This window comes from Osmerus eperlanus, chromosome 20 (genome assembly GCF_963692335.1).
Source record: "Osmerus eperlanus chromosome 20, fOsmEpe2.1, whole genome shotgun sequence".
Taxonomy (NCBI): Eukaryota; Metazoa; Chordata; class Actinopteri; order Osmeriformes; family Osmeridae; genus Osmerus; species Osmerus eperlanus.
In genome coordinates this window covers 4,909,816-4,932,219 of record NC_085037.1, presented here as the reverse complement: position 1 = coordinate 4,932,219, position 22,404 = coordinate 4,909,816, and the positions used below count along the sequence as shown (strand labels likewise).

Genomic DNA, 22,404 nt, shown 5'->3' with positions numbered 1-22,404 from the left:
ATTTATTAATGACACGAACAATGTTTTAAAGCTATTTTAACTATGTAAGGCTTAACAACCTAAGCCTTAACAACGGTAAAACAATATGTTTAAACACAGGTGGGAAAAAAGAATGCTGGAGTATTAAATAGGCAATATTATCCTTAACCCTAAGAATATGATTGAGGAAAAGAGTAGGCTACTAACTCTATATAGAGGTAAACTATAACAGCAGACTAAATAAACAAATGCCAACACTACAGACTTAAGCAGTACTAACTTTAGAATATTTAGGAAAAGAGTAAAACAAGAAAAACAAACGTTCACAATGACAGCTTCTAAAATGAAATAAAAATGGTGTTGGCCGAGAATGAAGAACTGCCACCGTGCTTGTGTTGAAGACCAGGGCCTTGTGTTGGGAGAAACAATAACGGACATCATCACCTCGAGTATGAAAGAGACGTGAAGATGATCGAGGCGAGCCACAGTCTTCAGGGGGGTTTGGAGGTAACTAGGTCACAGAATCATGTCGGCTGCCGTCCTCAAGGAAGATTGGCATATGAGATCCCTTTTTGCCACTCCGAGGACTTCTGTTTACGAAATTGATTCTAAGTTTATACATCATCATGGACATGGCTTATTACAGAGCATCCATCTTTAGTGATTGAAAAGTGAAGAATCACAAGACAGACAGACAAAATGAGTGTCCACGGTAGCATCTGGATGTAATCAAATCTAGCTATATGAGCAAGTTAATAACCAAACAAGGGTGAGAAAAGTAGCACCGCTTCTACTTTAAAGCTGTAGCCACTAGTGGATCATAGCGATAAACTATAGGGTTAATAACTCTGTTTTTAACCTTATGCATAATTTATCAGCATTGCGCATGCGTAGCAAACCCTGGTAGGACAATCTTGACAGGTAGGATTAATTAAGACACTTATACCTGAAAAGTGTGAAATATGTGAAATGATATCTTAATTGTGTCTAAAATGTGTTGGCCTATTTGTTTATTTTATGGCATTTGCAACACTTCAATAAAAGCAAATATCATTTGAGCAATATAAATTGTAATCTTGTGAGTTTAAACTGGTACAGTGCTGGTTTGATCGTTTTATAACCACCAATTATAACCAATACGAAATATAACATTGAAAGCAATTACTAAGTTTGAAGTGTTATTTGTGTATTTCATCATGTTACATCATGACAATACCCTACAGGGATGTCCCCAAAGATGCTTATGGAAAGTAGACCTAGATCCAAACAAAACGAGGGAGTTTACCACTCACAAATATGTAGCAGAATTTAATGGTTTACGAAGAACCAAAGTTCTTTTTAATAAAAAAAAGTGATCAATAACTTAAGTTGGAAAGAGAGACCTCTGTCATCATCAGTCTACCGGATACTCGAGGACTGTCGCTGCAGTCGTGTCTTTCCTGTTTACGGGCGGGAAGAGCGAAAGAAACTGAAGCTCGGTCTGTACTGCACGTTATGCTGTAATATTCAGCGCGCAGTTGTTTTTATTTAGAACATAGCTTATCAGTTGACATTATTTATGACAGACGCAATTTCAGGTGACCGGGATATATATCTGAATTGGACCGTTGAGTAAAGTTGAAAGGAATTTGAAGAGGAAATAGATGGAGGACCCTGCAGATTCCGGCGGTGGCGGTGCAGTAGAGGGCCCCATGGTGCAAGTGGCAGAGATCTGCTGCCCTGTCGGTGCACGTCCTCTGCGGTTGCTTGAGTGGAAAGTCAAACCCGGGTCACTCGTCAATGTCGACTCTGTTCTTGCACTATGTGCTCCTATTCCGCTGGAAAAGGAGTCCGGCACCGATGCACTAGAGCAGCAGAAAAGACTGCCAGAAAAGAAGCTGAAATCAAACCGTGCTGGAGTTGTCAAGGAGCTCTGCTGTCAACTTGGGCAAGTCATATCGCCAGGGTGAGTCAGCGACGCAAGCAAGCTGGCTAACATAACTAACAACGTAGTTAGCCAAGTTGTGAGCTTTATAACTGTTAGTGTGAATGCTGCTTTTGTCTTTGTGACTTAGTATTCTGCCTAAAATCTCGGTGTGTTAGCAATAGGTTTGCTAATGTTAGCTTGTTATGCTAGCTAGCAAGCCAGCTATGTCGCGCATGTGCTAGTCAAGGCCACTGATCTGCACAACAGCTGGATTAACAGTGGAACCTGGTTGCTTACGCGTGATTTTATCCTTATGAAATTCAATCTGATATTTTACGGGCACTCAATTTTGACATTTTAAAACATAACCCAATGCGTTGATCTATTCTTTCTTTGAATTTGAATTGACATACTAACAAGTTAATATATCCTGATATATAGCAAAAAACATTTGTTCAGTGACAATAAAAGCGCCGTAGCAAATCAACGCTAACAGCCTAGTGCTAGAGATTTTAGCAACATTGAGCAGGGATACTATTCAAAAGCCTAGTATTGTATCATTAATGCATACGTTTAATGCTTTTATTACACGAGACACAAAAGCAATATGACCAACATTTCCGAATGTGCTTCATTTGACTAACATTTCAAAGGTGTGTTTGTTTGGTAAGACAAGTTTGAACCTAGAAAGCTACAATATTCCTACATTTACACTCTTGGAGCAAGTAAATTGCCAGGCCCAAACAAACCACTGTGTCGTCTGTGGCCAATCGTTTTTTCTGCTCTTCTGTTTTTTCAAGTGGTGTCATCATCAGAATAGAAGAATGCAGTCATCCCATAGTGATGAAGGGGCTGTGTGCTGAATGTGGACAGGATCTAACACAGTAAGCGGTCACACACACACAGACATAACCTCCTGTTAGCAATGAATACCACAGTGGATTTCATACAACATGCTCAAGGTCCAAAGAGTGCCCATTGCTAAAGACATTTACTCCCACTCTTTTCTCTCTCAGGCTACAGAACAAGAATGGGAAGCAGCAAGCGCACATCTCCACGGCAACCGTCTCTATGGTGCACAGTGTGCCCGAGTTGATGGTCAGCTCAGAGGTGAGGCCTGTGATGGGCCCCTTGAAAATATGGCCAGCAGGGCAGTGGGATTTCGCTGTAGAACTTGTGTGGTGCTTCTCACGTTTAACATTGCGACGTTAGAACATCATCTTGTTTGAATATTTTTGACAGCCATAGAGTACTTGCATGCACTACACACCCACCCTCCCTCCTCCGTCCCCGCACACAGCAAGCAGAGCAGCTGGGCAGAGAGGATCAGCAGCGGCTGCACAGGAACAAGAAGCTGGTTCTGATGGTGGATCTGGACCAGACGTTGATCCACACCACCGAACAGCACTGCCAGCGAATGTCCAACAAGGTACAGCTCTCACGGCTGCGGCAACAATCGCCATTACACCGACCACAACCCAGTTCATGATCTTTTTTAAACTTGATGATTTTGGTGATTGAAATCTACAGTTATTTGATTAGAATTCCATTGGATGTTTTTTGGGGGTGAAAAGGCTTTCTTGGTTCTGCTGTCTCATATCTGTCCTCGTACGTGACGTGTCCCACAGGGAATCTTCCACTTCCAGCTGGGGCGCGGAGAGCCCATGTTACACACCCGACTGCGGCCACACTGCAAGGACTTCCTGGAAAAAATAGCCAAGCTCTATGAGTTGCATGTCTTCACTTTTGGGAGCCGCCTGTATGCACATACCATTGCAGGTACTTTGCAGTCTTCTCATGTTTGGCATCGCCAACGTTGAAATGAATCTATGTAATGACCAAATGAAAGTATTGACTAGTTTGTTGCCTTTACATTCGCCAATTACTTGTAGTTCCTGAATCTTGTACTATGGCTGGGCTGGTTGCTCAACTTGTCATCTCAGTGATTGAAGAAGACATTTTTTTAATTGTAGGTATTTGATGCTGAGCATGGCCCGCAGATGGCTCTTCAAATTCAAACAGTCAGTTGTCTTGCTTGTGTAACCATTAGAGGGCAGCATATACCTTTATTTCCCAACTCTACCAGCACTTTGCATTTGTCACAGTGCGTGCTACCGAAATGCAAAGCTTAATAGCAGGTCAAGAGCCGTGAGCAAGTCGCATCATCAGGTCACGCTGCCTTGTCTGTTTGGCATTCACTGTCGTTGCGCTCGGTTGTGCATAATTTGACCAGCCCCAGTTGGGATTGCCTCTTTCTGTAGACCACCAGATTTTTATGTATTTATTCTGTGCATCTCTATTGTGCTCCTGCAAGGTAGGGAAGGGTTTGTTGTGTGGACTCTGTCCTGTCTGGTTCAGCAGAAAGCCGCTATGTACTCCCATCAAAGGATGCCTTTGTTGCTTCTCCAGACATCAGGCTCTGCATTCCTTTAGGAGAAGCACTGATAAGGCGCGGACGCTACTTTTTCTCCCATGGATGTTTTAATGAGAACCCCCAGAATGTACAATGAGTGTCCAAGTCCATCACACAAGGGGCTTAAAATGCAATTTCAGATACATTTGAAGAAATGTGGGACCAAACAGGCCAGATGGAAAGTCGTGAAAGCAATTACAAGTGAAATAGCTGGAAACAGACATGAAAGCCTCTTGCTTTGTTACTGGATCTTTTACTCCAGGACAGATGAGAAACTATGATGGTGTCCCGCGAAGGGGCAAAGGTGCCTCCACTTCCACAAATGTATTACCTACCGCCATGCTTCAAAAGCAGTGAAAGTGCAGCTCAATAAAACTCTCCTGATTGTATGCACAGCATGATCTCCAGTCTTGTTTCTGTTGTGTTTTTTCAAATTGTCTGTTTGTTTGTCTCCCCTTTTCCCAGGTTTTTTGGACCCAGAAAAGAAACTATTTTCGCACCGCATTCTCTCGAGAGACGAGTGCATCGACCCCTACTCCAAGACGGGGAACCTTAGGTGAGAACCGGTTTCTGCCAGTGTGGGTAGCAGGACTGCTTTAGACAAGCCACCGCAATCCACACAAGGGTCCACCGGAGGCCATTTATACCTCAGGCAATCTCTGGACATTTCATTAACCCTTGTGTTATCTTCGGGTCATTCTGACCCATCAGTCATTGTGACCCACCGTTGTATTGCGACAACTTTACCACATACAAAAACAAAGTGAAGCATTTTCTTTTAACCGGTGGGCTGTCTCAGACCCCCCACATTGCGAAGGTTAAAAGAAAATTATTTTTATTTGTTTTTGTATTGGGTAAAATTGGGTAAACACAACGATGGTTCGTTATGAACCTTTGGGTCATGTGACCCGAAGGCAGCACAAGGGTTAAAGTTGAATTTGAAGTCTTAACGGATCATAGACTCGCGGCCTATCATGTGAACAGGTGTGACCAAAGAGAGAAATTCACAACATTCCTTTTCTTCAGAATACCAGTTGGTGTTATTGACTGGAGGTGGGGTTTGGCAACCGCTGAAATAATTGAATTGATGATCTTGGAGCTTAATCCTCAAGTTCTAATTATTGAGACCCCTGAAACCTGTGTTGATTACAACTTGGCACCAGTCAAACCCTCCAGATTCACTTTGTTGTCTCCGTCGTTGTTACGCAATGGAAATGTTCCGGCCAAAACTTGGGGCGACTGTGCTGTGACTGAGCAAAGGGACTAAAGATGCCAAATGCCTTCAAATAAGTGCATCCTGTGAAACGATGCCAAGGCGATATCTCCCTCGAATTAAATCAAAGATTCAGTGAGAGGAGAGAAAGTTGATCCGTGGCCACAATGTTCAAATAACGAGTGGGCCCCCCCGGGCGGGGACAGGAAGCCCGTGCAGGCTGGAGAGGGAAGCAGAGTGACAGAGCTGGCTGGGTGTGCGATGTCCTGCTGTAGCAGGGGACTGAAGAGCCGCTGCAGTGCCCTCGCTACCCAGAGAGTGTTAGTCGCACCAACGCGCGTCTCATGTTTGCCATTCACCATGCGTGTCCTCTCCCTGCCTTTCCCCTCTTCTCTCTGCCAGGAACCTTTTCCCTTGCGGCGACTCCATGGTCTGCATCATTGACGACCGCGAGGACGTGTGGAAGTTTGCGCCCAACCTCATCACGGTGAAGAAGTATATCTACTTCCAGGGCACAGGGGACATCAACGCCCCTCCAGGGTCACGAGAGGCACAGATGGCAAGAAAAGGTACTGAGAGCGTGACATGTCTGCTCTTCTAAGTTCCTGTTTTTTTTTTTTAAAGACCTTAAAGACTTTGAATTGCATATGTACGCATGAAATGTAAATGGTTGGTTGGTTGTCAATCAAGGTGGAGGATGGAGGCGTCTGTGTGTAGTAGCTGTGCAGGGCGCAGTGAATCATTGAGGTCGAAGTGAGTGGTATGGATCCCGCAGTAGGTCAGAGCCCTAGATAAAGAGAGAGTCGTCATGGTTTCCCACATGGCTCAGTTGCTCTCCTGAGCAGGCATACATCACACACTATGTCAGAGATGCCCCATCACAGAAGATAAAGAGCTCCCTTCAGGACCGTAATGCATCTGAACACACTGCGTGGCCCCCTGCTGATGTTGAACAACCTCTCATCCAGGAGATGACCTTAGACCCGGTTGATGAGCATCAGAGGAGACTAGGGGGAGCAGCTAAGGGGTTGACTTATCATACAGAGCCTGTAGCTGTGTTTCCCTAGGGGGCCAGTGTTCCAGTCAGCCGGCCCCTCTCGCCACCCCCACGCTCTTCTCAGCCATCAATTAGTGAAGTGCCTCTCTGAATGTGGTGACATCACCCCATATGGACGGCTGCCAGAGCCCTATGTGGGGCTTATTCACAGTGGGTCAATAACAGAAGGGGAAGTAGCTCCTTTTAATAGAGTACATTCAAGTGTTGAGGGGCTTGCATTCCACCCATAGAGTTTAATAGGGCTCCTACCTTTGAGCAAATTAGCAAGGTTGCACGTTCTGGACCTGACCATGGGTTTGAGCATAGAGATAGACACACAGTAACAACGGATTGGGAGTCAGGTCGAGGTCCGCAGCATGCCAGTGGGTGTTCCATTTGAAAAGGGATGTTGTAAGTGGTTGTCAGTTGTGAAGGTGTGTTGTGTGGCGCCTCCTGCAGGTGGAGGCCAGGCCAGCAAGGCAGCAGAGAGCTCGGGGACGGCGACGGCGGGAACGTCGGCAGCAGAGGAGCACAACAACGGCCTCAGGAAACGGGGGAAGGACTGCAACAACGGCGGCAGGGAGGAGACGGCCGCACCCCCAACCACTCAGGAAGCACCCGCCAACCAACGGACTCGGCCGGAGGAGTCCGCCGAGGACGGGGCGAGTCGGGGCACGGGAGCCGAGGCAGAGGGCGGGCAGGGGAGCGCCATGGCACAGGTACGCGACGGCACGAATGCAAAAGGAGAGGACGGCAGCAGGACATTGGGAACGGAGGAAACCGCACAAGCCTCCGATCCAGGACCGGAGGCCAACAACCTGGACTTTGACCTCTCCAGCGACAGCGACAGCGACTCCCCCAGGGACAAGCCCCCCTCGTCAGACAGCGACGTGGAGGGGAAGCTAAGCCGCTCGAGGATACCCAAAGTGGAGGGAGGGGTTCCCGAGGATTCTGCCCTCAAGGAGGTGGAGAACAACGGGAGCGGAGCAGCTGGAGAGAACAGCTCCGAGGCGGGGGAACCTCCAGGAGTGGTTCTCCCGGACCCAGAGCTGGGGAACGGCTGCTCCGAGCCAGACAGGAGGGAGGCCGAGACAGAGTCCCAGAACAGCGAGCAGTCCGGGGTCACCATGGGCGAGGAGTCCCTGGACCAGAGCATGGAGGATGAAGAGGACGACGAAGAAGAGGAGGCCGATGTGGACCAGGACGACCACCTGATCTACCTGGAGGGGGTTCTGGAGAGGATCCACGCCGAGTACTACGCCCGCTACGAGGCCTACCTGAGGAAGGAGAACACCGAGACCCCAGACATCCGTAAAATCGTCCCAGAGCTGAAGAGCAGGTCTCTGGAGGGCACCACGATCGTGTTCAGCGGCCTCTATCCTACCAACTACCCCATGGAGAGGACGCGCGAGTGCTACCATGCCAAGGCTCTGGGGGCCAAGATCGGCAAGGGCCTCGTGCTCAGCTCCAAGGAGTCCGGAAGCACAACGCATCTCATCGCTGCACGTGCTGGTGAGTAGGATGCCGACTGACCTGGGGCTGATAGAAGATAGCCTCGTTTTTAGATTGTAGCTTGTGTCCTTTATGAACATTTAGTCAGAAAGGACTCAACGTGAGCAGCTATGGCTAATTAGTTTGTCTTGAATGGGAGGGGACTTTTGTCCAATTACAAAGACAATTCCTTGCTCAAAAAGCACTATCTCTCTGTACTATCCGTCTGCAACTCTATGAGAAAGAAAACTGTATGAGCAATTTGAAACTGATTAGATCTTTTGATCTGTCCCCAAGTAATAAACTAATTAAAACATCTGAACTTTGCTTTATTAGATTTTAATCTTGGTACAAATGACCTTATGAAAATAAATAAATAAACCTAAAAAGGTTTTGGTTTTGTTAGGAGCACAAACACAAATACTGATGGGGTTCTGATGCAAGCTGTTAGTAGCCTCTTTTTGATACAACTCTGAACCTCAGATTCAGAGTTGTTCTTCAGTCATTTTCAGTGGTGTTTATAACGAAGATTTAGCCAAACCCCACTTTAAAGGAGTTTAATCCATGTTCACATCTTTAATTGGATTGGAGGGCATGCCTTTATGTATTAATTTATACCACAGTTCAAAAGGGTTTATCCCTATTTGTGTTTTGCTTAGGCCTATGTGTAGTTGAGGGTTTTCCGTCCATAACTGCAAAACATTACACTTTATTAAGACCAGTATAGTGATTATTCCAGAGTAATGTCATCTGGAAAAAAAACAAAAAACAAACGTTTGTTGTAATGTTGTATAATGAGTCGCGTGGGCCAATAGGTTTCAGGCGAGGCTGGGCACTCCTGTGTGGTTCATCTCTGCTGATTGCGGCATTCTAACACAAGTAAAAGGGTTTCCGAACGACGTGGCGTTGAAAGCATGAGCTGGAACTGACAGAGACGTCATGATAACAGACTTGATGAGCTGTACACACGCTGTATAACTGAGAGGTCAGCCTCTCAGGGCAGAAATGGGTCACTTAACAAGAAATTACCTGTCAGAGCATAAAAGCGAGGCTAACCTGTGTTCCAGGTCACTCTATGTCTTTTTAATGCTCTGTGAATCACTCAATTGGCATAACTTAAAACAGGTTGTTGTGTTCATGCCGAGAGAGGCCCTTCACAAATAATGGAGTGTAGATTGTGGTACAGACAAGTGAAGTATGAGTGTGAATAAGGGCCCATGCTTGGCCCCTAAAGATCTCAGCAAATCATTGCTTGACGACTATTCTGTCAGGCTATTTATTTGTTCCAAGTCATTTTGTTTCCCATGTCTCTTCAGACAGCGTCCATTGCATTGATTTCCTTTGGGCTTACACACTTCAGGCCATATGGAAACCACAGAGTGCCTGTGGCCGCATTAGTGTGCATCGCCTTAGGCGGTCGTTTCCTTCACATTTACATTTATTCATTTAGCAGACCCGATTCCCTAACCGCTCAGCCACCTGACTCCTTCACATGATTAGATGGCCAACACGTGGCCTTTCATAACATCCAGTCACGTCGACTAGCTTCGACAGGTAGAAGAGCCTCCCAGACGCTGGAAATGTCACACAAGTGGCCTCTTCCTGCTCATGCAAACTCATTGACTTCAGTGACGCTATTCTGAAGAGCCCGGTCTCCGCAGGTATAGCTTTGTTCCTCCTCCAACCTGCCCTCAGAAATCAAGCACAGGAAGTTTCCACCGTTGCCTTGGAAGCGGCTCTCCGAGAGGAGCACTTTGCAATCAGCAACCTAGCACCTCTGAACAGGGGGAAATCAACCGCTGAGCACTCAGTGAAACCAACAGCCCACTTCATCTGGAGAGAACAGGGGAAAGTGCCTTTGTGTGGGTAGCGGGTACAAAGGCCCCTCTGCTAGGCAGTAATCATGTCCAGTTCACATAAGTAATTCATTATCGGAATATAGTATAAAAGAATAGTTGGTGGTCATGACTTCTGTGAAGGAACAGGTTCTGTCCTGGATGTCTGCTCTACAGTCCTGCCCTCTTTCAGCAAAGGTCTGTTGCGTCATATCATGTTTTTTTTGCCTGTCAGGGTGTGTGGTGTATTGAGGCATAGGGACTGGGTTTTTGTCAGCCACAGGCAGAAGTAAGATTAAGAGCCTTTAAATCCATGTCCCTTTCCATCACGCTACGCACGGCTGGTCAATGCGTGTCTGCCGGAGAGAGGTGGGCTGAGTCGACACCACGAGATAGCGGAACACGGAACACTTGAGAAGGCAGGCAGCCGTGAGCAAGCAGGGCGCTCCGTGAATTGAAAACTGTTCGCCCCAAGCTATTGTTCCTTTTGGGGGGGGGGGGGGGGGGGTCATTTTTCTTTGTTGTGAGGAGAGGATGTTAGACAGTTGCCTATTTTAACCTCCGGACTATTCCTGAGTCCGTAGCATTTCATGACCTCAAAAGAAGATTGATGGTGTTATAAATTAGCTAGAGACCTGGTCGGCACAGAGTAAGGCGCTCCTCTTAAGAACTTAGCATGATTTGGGTGCTTCTGCCCCAGTGTCCACCGAGTCGACGTGGCCTGGCTCTGGACAGCAGTGGATGACATCACGCCCATGGGAGGCTAAGCCCTGCTTTCACCCTCCAGGTTCTCTCCCCTCACCTGAGAAACAGGCGTGGGTGTACTCTGTCCAAACAAACACAACAAGCAGCAGCAGTTGCATGGGAAGAAATATTCCCTACAGTCTTTCAAAACATCACTGGGGAGACAGGGGGATAATCAGAAATGCTCTGCAGGCGCTCTGGCTGCCGCTGTTTCTGCTCCCCTCGCCCCACTGTCTTGTCAGCCCTCACAAACGGTAGCGTTGGCAGTCAAATCGTATCTGGGATTTGTCTAGCCGCTGTTGCTATGCGGTGTCAAGGCTGACCTTGTTCTGCAACCGACCCATGCTCATGTAGCCACGCTGCCAACAAACCAGAGCCGGACACGGCAGATCAGTTTGGAGGAAAATGTGGCCCGAAACGAGAGCCAATCGATGGCCGAACAAGGATTTGATCGTCGCCCTGTGGCCGCACAATAACCCAGTGTTAATGAGGTACTGTGCTGTGAGATCCAATTTGCCTGTCTTTGTTTTAAACATCAATAGCCTCGAGTCAAGTCGACGGCGTTGTATCTCGTCTGCACCAAGCTAATGCCAATAAAACAAGTTTGTGCTTCTTTGAGTTCTAAATGGAAACTAAAAGGGTTGTTGGAAGGGCTTTTCTAAGGACATTTCTACTTCGACTGTTCTGAATGGCAAGTCTTTCATCAAAGATTTGCGTTTAGTATCAGCACTGTAGACTTGTCATTAAGCACTGTAGACATGTCATTCAGCACTGACCATTGTTTTGCATAGCAGTTCAGAAGGTCTCAGAAACAACCCTGTACACATACATTGATCGACTCGGTGTGCAAATTTCTCATTGTTAACTTGTCTGCCTCCTCAATCTCTGTTCCCCCCCCACCCCGCCCAGGCACAGAGAAGGTGCGTCAGGCTCAAGGCTGCAGGCACCTCCACGTGGTCAATCCTGATTGGCTGTGGGGCTGTCTGGAGCGCTGGGAGCGTGTGGATGAAGTGCTGTACCCGCTGAAGGAGGACTACACCAAGACACAGCGGTAGGAACACACACACACTGACACTTTGCCCAGGTCTGACTCCGATGTGTTTATAACATAACTTTTAAAGGTTGTTCTGAACCTTATTGATATTGGTCAGCCACACTTATTGTAGCAGAAAAAAAAGTGTGTTCTCTACTGAAAATCCAATTCGTTCTCTTGTCTGTCTGAAGGAGCAGCAGCCCGGCTACGTTCCCTGACGTTCACGGGGCCTTCCAGAACCCTCTCTACCACCCAGTCCCCATCCACCACAAAGTGCAGCCCTCTGCGCCCGAGGTCCGAACGTACGACCCCGTCACGGGGAAACTGATCCGCAGGGGTCCTCAGGCCTCTCGTCCACCATCTTACTTCCAGGCCCCGGGCTCGTGTTTGTCGATGCCTGCTCACGGAGAGCCGTCCTCTCACAGGTACAGAAAAGGCCATTCATTCCGCTTCTTTAGGTTTCACGGCCCTTATAAAAGTGTTTCCCTAAAATTCACTGTAATGTATGTTCGGATAGGCTTGAAGGGTTCTCTCCTTTTGCTAGGTAAGATAATCTCCTGCAGGTGGTGAAGGCAGTTACTGCTTCATAACCTTTACGAATGTGTCCCTATGGAGACACGCATGCACGTGGAGACACAGCATAAGCTACGACAGTGTGACTCCACAGAATTCTTGATCACGGTCCCATTAGGGAACCTCTATTGCCCTCCTGTTGCTTTGGCACCCACCTAGCCACACCTTAACCCCCTACCCCCAAACCCCCCCAACCCTAGACCCACTGGGTTCTCTCTGTAGAAATGTATGTGTTGGCTGCTAAGATAAAAGTCCTTTGTCAGTAATGCCAGGACCTGAGAGGGCTGCAGCCTACATGCTGCGTGGACCCTTCTCTCTCCCTAGCCAAATTGGATTTTCTCGTAGGAACCCCTCTCGACATTAATCCACAGCTCTAAATAAAAATGTGTGCGATAAAACAGGGGGCATTGGCAGCTTTGGAATTGTACTCGAGGAATGATTAACAAAATTCGAGGTGATTTTCTGCCCGTTGAGCAGTTCAGCAGCAAGATAGATTGGTAGGTTAGTGCTGATAAGTCGATTTTGGATGAAGGAAAAAGAAGAACTCCAAAATAAATAAGTCTGAGAGCACTGTCGAGTCAGGTTGGCACCACAATCTATAACAGAAAATACGGTCTGGAAATCATTTAATAGCTGCTATGTGAGGACGTGTATTTGCTGTGTTTGCATATATTTCCATGTGCAAGGGGGAGCTGCCCTTTGTTTTCATATCTCTCCGTGGTTGACAAGAACACTGAGAAACTGTCCATGAGTCACCTCGGCCTCGTCTTCCACCTCAGTTGTCGTTAGAATCAGCAGTCACAATAATGCTAATGAGGAGCTTCTCTCTCTCTCTCTCTCTCTCTCTCTCTCTCTCTCTCTCTCTCTCTCTCTCTCTCTCTCTCTCTCTCTCTCTCTCTCTGTCTCTGTCTCTGTCTCTGTCTGTGTCTCTCTCTCTGTCTGTGTGTGTGTGTTTACTAGTTTTTCAGCAGGTTGTCAGCCCCATGCCAAGCACAACAGGAAAGCTAGCTCTTTAAGAGGAGGATATTTCCCTTTTTTGTGCCTTCCCAGTGTTAAGTGGCTGCTTGCATAATCCCAAAGACATCCTCCCAAATTTGACACGCTCCCATAGAAATGATGGAACGGGAAATAATATAAATGCAGCCGCGGCCAATCTGCAGCCTGGGTTTTTAATGATTGACTGTTCATCGTTTGCATGAAAGTCACTAGGGGGTAAAGGGTCCCATCCACAACACACTGAGTCTGCAAGACACTGAGCCTGGGAAATGGCAAGGCTCACATTGTTACATTCTAGAAATCATGAGAAGAGGCTTGTGGAAGTGTCATCTGTACCATTATTATATACGATTTATTGTAGCAAACAGGTTTTTGTTTTGAGGTGCTGTCTGACAGGCAAGAGAGATTGTATGAGTGCTGGTGTCCCTGTTAAACCTTTAAAGTGGTGGTTACCCAGCAACAGCTAAAATCTGTGTGGAAATGTACTTATGCGTAGCCCACATAATAGAAGAAAACTGACACATTGGATACAATCAGAAATATAAATAACCGGATGTTGCCGTTATGAAACCAGAAATAGTTAACAAAAAAGTGGCTAGTGCAGCAAGAACCGTTCAATTATAGTGAAAGTAGAACAAGCATCATGCTTTAAAAGTTTAAGAAAGTTTCTCAGCTCAAATCAGGGGTAGTTTCTAGCTGCCATCTGTACTACACAATTACAATTGCTGATGGCTAAATTTTCTTTGAACCAGATAGGCTATGTCTGTTTAATTCCAGTCATAATGAAGCATGGCTAGCATAGCATCATACTGCATTATTCATACAGTACATGAACAATGGATTTTTTTTAGGGGGGGGGTTACATAAACTTAGATTAGACTTGAATCATCAAAGAACTGCTCACTAATTAAAGATAGCTGTAAGGAAGTGCCCAGCTAACACGAGCCTGTGTTCCGGACACAAGGAGACTTTGTTCCTTGGCTCCTCACAGTTAATGGACACCACCCATGCCCCAAGGCCCAGACGAATGTTAACTGTCATCTTGGCGGGTGAAGGAATAACACACACACACACGGACACGTAGCCTTCTCAATGCCTCTCTGCCTCTCACCAACTGAGACAACCTGTATCACGCCTCTTTTAGGATTGTTGATCATCTGAAATGAATGTGTGGTTTTGTGTGTGTGTATGCGTGTGTTCCAGGGGTTCCCAGAAGCCTCAGCAGCAGGGCGATGGGGCCGTGGCGGGGTCCAGCCAAGACGACGAGCAGCCGGGGCCGTCTCGCAGGAAACGTCAGCCCAGTATGTCGGAGAGCATGCCCCTGTACACCCTCTGCAAGGAGGACCTGGACAGCATGGACAGAGAGGTGGGTGTCAGGGAACAGCTACCAAAGCATGTTTCCACAAGTTCCTGGGAACCTGAACGTGATACAAACTTGAATGCAGTAATTACATTACGATCTATCGATGAGAGACCCAAGTTGTTGATAATGACGTTGACTATCCATTGAATCGGTTGAATTTCCATATCAATGGGACTTTCTTGCGGAGTATAACCCATGTGCACCGCCTAATGTGTGATGATTACATGGTACGCCGTCTGCTGTGCCTTGCTATTTGGAGCTCCTAAATGTCTTTGCAGACTTGAGACATGCAGTCGTGCATTTGCCTAGAAAAACAAACAACATTGCCGAACTAGCATCTTTTGATGTCCCATCTCTCCCGTTGCGTCCAACCACGAGTCACGCCCCCCTGCCCCCCCCCCCCCTGCCCATGCTGTCTGTCATCCCAACTCGCATCCCTCTCACAGCTCCAACCGTGTCACTCGAATGACTGCCAGACAGGTGTAATGAACTCTAATGTGCATCAGCTTTGCTCCCCCATTCCGCATAATGGTCTTTAATGGAGTCGGGAGGGCTGCTAATGCGTCAACGGGGAATTGCGCAGCGCCTGTGCCTGGGTGCTTGCCAAGCCCTGACTGTCAGCAGGGCCGTCCTAATCCATGCCCCGGAGAGAGCGCTTGTAACCTGTCCAATAAGTGGCACATTGGTCAACATGATGAGCAGTCCCCTTTAAGTTCACACCTGTTTCAAAGTCAGACTTTGAAACGGTCTGACTTTGTGTGTGGTGCATTGACTTATGTGTGTGGTGCATTGCTGCTTATGCAGGCTTGGATATTCTCATACCACCCCATAGTACTCACCCCAGTATAAGTACAAACGGGAGGGATGGGTAGAATAGATGATGATGTTAATGAACCTACTGGGAGCAGTGGGCCCACTGTCAGTGTGCACAGCCGTGACTTGTTTGTGACTGTGCTCAGAGCATTGTGGATGTTGGTGCGGCGTAATTAATTCACGAGGGAGCCCAACTTTGTGGCCTCCCACATCTGCCTCATTAGGGAGAGTCTTCACAAAGATTTTAAGGGGGTGAGGCTAATTAATATGGCCTGAATCATGCAGCCACGCCTCTGAAGTTTCACTCACTTTCAACCATGCTTATAGCTCCCTTCCCCTCCTCCCAGCTCAAGTCTGCATCCTGCTGCCAATCAGCTTCTTCATCTTTGCCTAGTCCATAGCCAGAACTACTAAATGCTTCAGCAGTTTGTTTGTTTGCCAAAATTATCATTTTTCATGTCTTCAAGAGCGGAGTGTTAATCTGCCTTAGTTTCATCTAGGACGTGTTTCATCACCCGCCCAGCACATTAAACATGCTTTTGATACTTTACATATTCCTCCAGTCATAACCAACCATTGCAAGGGTTAGTGTAATGTGACTTCAGTGTACAGTATTCTGGTGTCACCCAAGAATAGAATGAGAAGTGTTACGAGCCTTATCCTGTCTGTGGTTTTTATTACTGCCATAAATTGTGTGACTGTTGTCACTGTTATTAGGCTCTTCATGAGGTTTGTGTGTCTCTGTGTCTTCTTGCCTGATTCCTTCCCTGATGACCTTGACTTGCAGTACAGTTCACACTGTCTCCTAGCAGATGGGATTGAGTCACTGGAGGTTTAATTGAATGATTTAGTTATCAGTACGATTGGTCACGCTGGAGTGATGGAGACTGTGCCGAGGCGCTCTCTGTCGGGTTATTAGTTCAATTTATTGGTTGGAATATAAGCTCCTCTAAACTAGTCGCCTTGGGCTGTGGATTTTCAACGGGAGAAAGTACCCCCCTTAATTCACATTTCTGTTTCCTGTGTTTTCTTCGGAAGTGCAGTGCTGCAGACCATCTGTAAATCACTGACGCAGAAAACGGTTCTTTGTACTTTTGTCGTCTTATCCAACTAATATGGGCTATTTGTTTAATTACAATTTAATTAGGCCTACGCTACACATGAACTCGCGTGGAATGGTTTTTTCATTTTATAGCACACATTAAAGAGAAACGATATTGATGCGGAAAGGCTATTTAGCCATTTAATTCCATTCCAGTGTTCCATGTGATATGACCAGGGTTTGATGTGGTTAACCCTCTGCTACCAGCGGTGGTCCACGTTCTCACTCTTCAGTGTTCTCTACCAGCGGTGGCCCACGTTCTCACTCTTCAGTGTTCTCTACCAGCAGTGGTCCACGTTTTCACTCTTCAGTGTACTCTACCAGCGGTGGCCCACGTTCTCACTCTTCAGTGTTCTCTACCAGCGGTGGTCCACGTTCTCACTCTTCAGTGTTCTCTACCAGCGGTGGTCCACGTTCTCACTCTTCAGTGTTCTCTACCAGCGGTGGCCCACGTTCTCACTCTTCAGTGTTCTCTACCAGCGGTGGCCCACGTTCTCACTCTTCAGTGTACTCTACCAGCGGTGGTCCACATTCTCACTCTTCAGTGTTCTCTACCAGCGGTGGCCCACGTTCTCACTCTTCAGTGTTCTCTACCAGCGGTGGCCCACGTTCTCACTCTTCAGTGTTCTCTACCAGCGGTGGTCCACGTTCTCACTCTTCAGTGTTCTCTACCAGCGGTGGTCCACGTTCTCACTCTTCAGTGTTCTCTACCAGCGGTGGCCCACGTTCTCACTCTTCAGTGTTCTCTACCACGTCTCCTGACCATTAAAGCATCGCCCATCCCAGTAGGCTACCTCTTTCTGGCTGCGCTGCCAGCCCTTTTCTTATCAATGTGGCCCATATGAGTGCAGTATTTAAGCATCTACCATGCTTCCTAACACCGCTGCTGTTCACACCCCTGATGTTCCTGTCAGATGTCATTGTGACTGCAGAAATTGTTTCTATTATTAATCAGGAGCCTTGCACATGATGATTGGTTCTTGTGGAGAGGGGAAATGCACTGGCGTAGGTCTGCTGCCTTCTTTCATTAGAAAAGAGGGATGCAATTTGCATCAGACGTATAACCCTGCAACTTGCGAGTTGCAAGGTTATATATCGTCATCTTGAATCAATTCAGGACACGTGTGCCAATACGTCAGCGGGTTTCACCGTCACAGACAGGACCAGGAGATTTACCCATGCTTTCATTAACGCGGGCAATATTTTGTGCTGAGATTTGGAGCCTGTCCACAAATAATGATTGTGTTATGCAAAATAGTAATGATTTCTCGAAACCCTATCGCCTAAATGACCATCACTTGTAGTTCCTAGCGAGGTGGGGGGGCACACACATTTATTATGTGTGTGCCTGGCGCATGTGCTACTAGTGCTCAGCTGTAGACAAGTTGATGAAGGGCCCGGCTGATGTGGTCATTACTCATCTTCAGTGGGCTTCTACTGAGAGAGACTGGTCGATCAATCTACCACCATCCTTCACCACCTAAAGTGGGAAGATTCACACCGGGTCTGGAACATGAAGACCAGCCGTAGCGCACACAATTGACATCCATGGGTTCAGGACGTCGTGTCTGCCATTTGCGCTGCCATTTGCTTAGCTTTTTCCCCCCGCGAGAGACGAAGGCGAGTCCTTTCATGTGTGCTAAAGGTCAGGGCTGGTGTCTTGTCTTTCAATGCTCAGATTGGGCCTTGAAACGGTGTTTGGGTTTGCGGTCTTTTCAACGTATTTCACGGTGGTCTAGACCTTTTGCCTGTTAAAAGGATCGCATCATTGCTCGTGCCAGTATCCACACCATTAGACTCCCTCTGTAGCTCGGAGGCCCGTCTCTCCACCTTAAAGGAGTTCTTGTGTTCTCAAAGATGGTCTATGCTGATGGTCCATTCATGCTCTGGGGAATGTCGAATCAGCGTATTGTTCCCAAAGATCAGAAGCGTTTGTTGTGTAAATGTGACATTTTGGCTGGCCACAAGATTCAGAGGTGTCCAGTTATCAGATCTGGGTCTGAGCATCCAGAACCATCAGGCTCACTGGGCTTGGTTGATTACCCATCCTGTGGAAAGGCCTTTCTGAGACAGCAGGCTGATCAGATAGTTCAGATATGGATTGTAGATGGGCTAACGAGACATTAGCACCGTAAACCACTTCATCCTCTGTTTTATTTGTGTGTGTATACACAACCAAAGGTTCCTGAAAACAATATCCGATGACTTTTTTGTGTAGTTGTTGCTAAGGAGCTGTAATTCATCTTACTGTATGAAGTCTTCAGCTTTTGCTCAACGGTGTGATGATGTGGGGTTTATTCTTGGATCCTTAAAAATACACATTTTGTTTGTTTAGGATTTGTTTCGGTGCATTGTGTTGTAGCGCTGTAGGGGCTTACGGCTTCCTAAGGGAGCGGAGAGAAACCGCCCATGGTTGAAGGACGGAACACATCCAGCAGGAGTGACCCAATCAGAGAAGAACACCAGGAAAGAGAAGCAGCATGACTTCTAGGACGGTTCGCTGTAGATAATGTGTGTTTTTAAAATGTCACCCTCCACTGTGTGTGCCTCTGCTAAAAGGGCTGTCGTGACATTCTTGAACAATCCAAAAGTTGTGGGTGTAGAAGGGAATCTGTCTTAATTGGCTAGGGCTTATCTCAGTCAGGTGGACAGGCTCACATTTAAATGTCATAACTGGTTTCAACCTATTGTAGTAAGTGTCAGATCACCAGCAGCAACATGTTTAGAGAAGCCTGGTTGTGTCAGAGGAATGAAGTCTTAACTGGATTCAACTTTATGAACCCATCCGCCTTTTTGCGAGAGGGGAACTTTTCGCATCCTTCCACCCACTCTTTTCTCTAGAACTCACAGTATCTCCTTGTTATCTTAAAACAAGAAAACAATGTTTATTTGTCTTCGGTTGCCAGACAACATTGTGACATGAAACAATATGGAAAAACCAGAAGAGGGATGTTCTGTCACAGGATCAGTGGTAACACTCGCTGTGTTACCAGCCACCATCCTGTAGAAATGAGGATCTCCAGTGCCCTTAGAGTCTGAGTCCTGGGGCCGGGTCCGATTGCCGAGTCCTGGGGCCGGGTCCTGGGTCTGGCTTGCTGCTGTCTAACCCGTGGCTGTGGTAGCTGGCATTCAGTGAACAATAAACCGTTGGTGCCGACCCATTTAAAACCGCTTTCTCATGTGTTGCATGAACTCCTAGCTATGACTCTACCCAGTTAGCAATGCTCAGTGTAGCATCTGTTGGGTCTGTGTGGGTAGTCTGATCTCCACGTCTCCATGGGCTCCACCTCTCCCTCTGACATCCTCACGAGGGTTTTCCCTGTTCAAGCTTTCAGCACAGCCACATCAAAGGCGTTCAACTGTACAAACGAACGGCGAGTACAGTAAGACTCCGACGCGAGCTCGTTAGTGCGTTCCCTGGATCGGGTCAGCACAGTAGAGAAGCCTTCCCTCCCAGCTGCGCGGCAGCATGAACGACAACGGGGTTTCCATCTGTGAACGATGTCAGATCAGTCAGAGTTCTTTTAATCACACGGCCTAGCCTCTACTGGACCTGCTGTATAATGAATCTCCTCCTGTGTACAGCGGTGGGGAAGAGCTGCCTGCTTAGTCAGGCCGAGGCGTTTGGGCAGTGCTCCTCTCAGCTCAAGCACAAGGGTTCTCTCCGGCCCGTCACACCTCAGCAGAATGTAGACAGACACCAACTGACCCTCTGCCCCTCGGCATCATGAGAAGCTCTGGACCACCATTAAAGAGAAGGGCAGATTAGGCCAAAATTCCCTCTTTTACCCTCATTTATTCAGTTTGCTCCAATTCCATGCTTTTAATGGACCTCCCCTGCCCTCGCCCACCCCCCATCCCCCCCTTTTTCCTTTACTATACAAAAGAAAGTCTCTCCTCCTTGAATAAATCATGAAAGGGAGGGCCCAGGGGTGTAAATTTGCTCTGCTCCCAATAACTTTCACTCGGCATGCCAGGACGGATCAGCATTAAAGCTGCGCTCCAGAGATTTATATTAGCGGGAGCTGACTGTTCATAAATATCACAGCGAGGGAGTGGGGGGGGGGGTTTAGAGTCTGAAGAGGGAAAATAAAAAAGGTGATCCTGGTTTGTTTTTTGTTTGGCCTCTAGATTTACAACCATCCGCCTATTTCTCCTCAAACTCAAAACCCGTTTACAGCATCGTCAACACATCGCTCTGCTCCTATAGTCAACAGGACCAACATGATGATTGGATGGTGATGAAGGTATTGGTGACCCTATAGGTTGACTCGTCTTGAACTTGTACCATGATTCCTTGACTCCATGGCAGCTAAATGCACTCTAATGTTCTGCATGTGCTGTCCTTCTCACACACAACATAATGATGTCGTTGTAGAGGCCCATCACAGTGTTCTTTACTCATCCCATGTTTCCACCAGATAAACTGCCACATTACCTCTTGGAATGGATACTGCTAATCAAGCACATTGATGATGTAATAAGTTCTGCTTGTGTTAGTTTAACTTCCCTTCTGCCTTGGGAACAGGTGGAAGGTGCTGATGAAGATATTGCCAGGGATTGTACCGAACGTGTGTGATGCAAGGCCCCCTCTCTGAGGCCCGGCTCATTAAGCCCTGGATCACAGGGGATCTGGCCAGGTCATCCGTCACACTGATGCAGCCCAGAGGGCCTTTGCATTGATCTCATAGATCTTAAGTGTGCTGTGTGTCCTTGGGCCTGACCCTGGAGTGGGATGTGCATGGTGATGTTAACTGTGTGGTGATATGGTGAGCTGTTGCTATAGAAATAGTGTTTGTTTGGATACAGAAGGGCAGGGATCTTACTCTGTGTGATGCACTGTGTTCAGAGTATTTTGTTACTTGTTGTAGTGTGACAGAATCACCATTAAACCAATGAACAGACGAAGGAAGGGATAATGATTTTCTAACGGTATTATCGTTGCTTTAATAGACGGCCATGCTTTCTGCTCTCGGCTTTCAATTCAACAACAAAGGCTCAGCACGACCGGGGAGAGCAGTGTAGGCAAACATGACCAAAGCTCTGGTCCCTGACAACTTTCGAAAAGCATCCGGCTCTTTGCCAAACCAAACCCCTTTATCTTTGAGATTGGAGTTCTATTGTGTCTCATCTCGCCTCTCTCTATACAACAGGCAGTCTAAAGAAATCGCTGTCAACATCCTCACCACTGGATGCAGCCAATCGGTAGTGGAAGAGTGGAAAGTAATGAGACAAGCGTTATTTGTTTGGCCTTGTGTGTGTATCTTTTCAGTCTCCGCTTAACAGAGTGCCAAAGATGCTTTGTTTGTGATGGCCTGCTCCAGATTCCATGTGTTGAACCCCCTGTTATTCTCATCCCATCTTCTCTGTGCCAAGAACAGCGAGGCTAGAGGAAAACATACCGTTATCACATTTGACAAAAGCCAGTAGGGGACAGAAAAGGATTCAGTTGAGTATGTCCCTTCTAGAAAAGAGGCTGAAAAGGTGTGTGGCAGAATGTCTTCTTTCAAAAATGGGTTGTGTTCAGCTCTGTCTGTAATCTTTGTCATCAGACAGATTGGATGGGAGTCCTCTCCGTCCTCCCAGTCCCAGACTCTGAGCCCTCTCTACCTCTGGCAGTGATTAAGGCCCTCTATCCTGCGTACTGGCCTTGAGCTGGACACCGTGCCAGGCAAGGTGGGTAAGGGCTCACAGCAACAACAAAAAACTTTACTTCCCCCCCCTCCTCAAACCACAGATGGTCCTGAGCAGGACCCTCTGATGAGAATGTTAGATCCCTAGAAGGATCTGTGTGGTTGCCGGTAATCAGACAAGCTCAGTGTACATTCTGGATTTCCGAGCCTCCCTCTGTGCAGACCCAGCTGCAAGGCCTGATAAGGGCAGCTGCGCTTCCATATTTTGGTCATT

General features: G+C 47.2%; 1 protein-coding gene across 2 annotated transcripts in view; it reads left to right on the top strand.

Annotated features, from left to right (window-relative positions):
• The first annotated feature begins 1,386 nt into the window (after positions 1-1,386).
• ctdp1 (CTD (carboxy-terminal domain, RNA polymerase II, polypeptide A) phosphatase, subunit 1) overlaps positions 1,387-22,404 on the top strand; it is a 45,798-nt gene continuing 24,780 nt past the window's right edge. The window contains exons 1-11 of one of the 2 annotated variants that reach the window (XM_062487020.1): positions 1,387-1,924; positions 2,686-2,769; positions 2,902-2,995; positions 3,186-3,314; positions 3,514-3,664; positions 4,764-4,854; positions 5,914-6,080; positions 7,007-8,059; positions 11,527-11,668; positions 11,848-12,075; positions 14,423-14,585. In XM_062487020.1, coding sequence (XP_062343004.1) covers positions 1,623-1,924; positions 2,686-2,769; positions 2,902-2,995; positions 3,186-3,314; positions 3,514-3,664; positions 4,764-4,854; positions 5,914-6,080; positions 7,007-8,059; positions 11,527-11,668; positions 11,848-12,075; positions 14,423-14,585 — 2,604 coding nt within the window. In that variant the 5' untranslated portion in view covers positions 1,387-1,622. Of the gene's footprint in view, positions 1,925-2,685; positions 2,770-2,901; positions 2,996-3,185; positions 3,315-3,513; positions 3,665-4,763; positions 4,855-5,913; positions 6,081-7,006; positions 8,060-11,526; positions 11,669-11,841; positions 12,076-14,422; positions 14,586-22,404 lie in introns of both variants that reach the window. The other variant, XM_062487019.1, reaches the window with a different exon arrangement.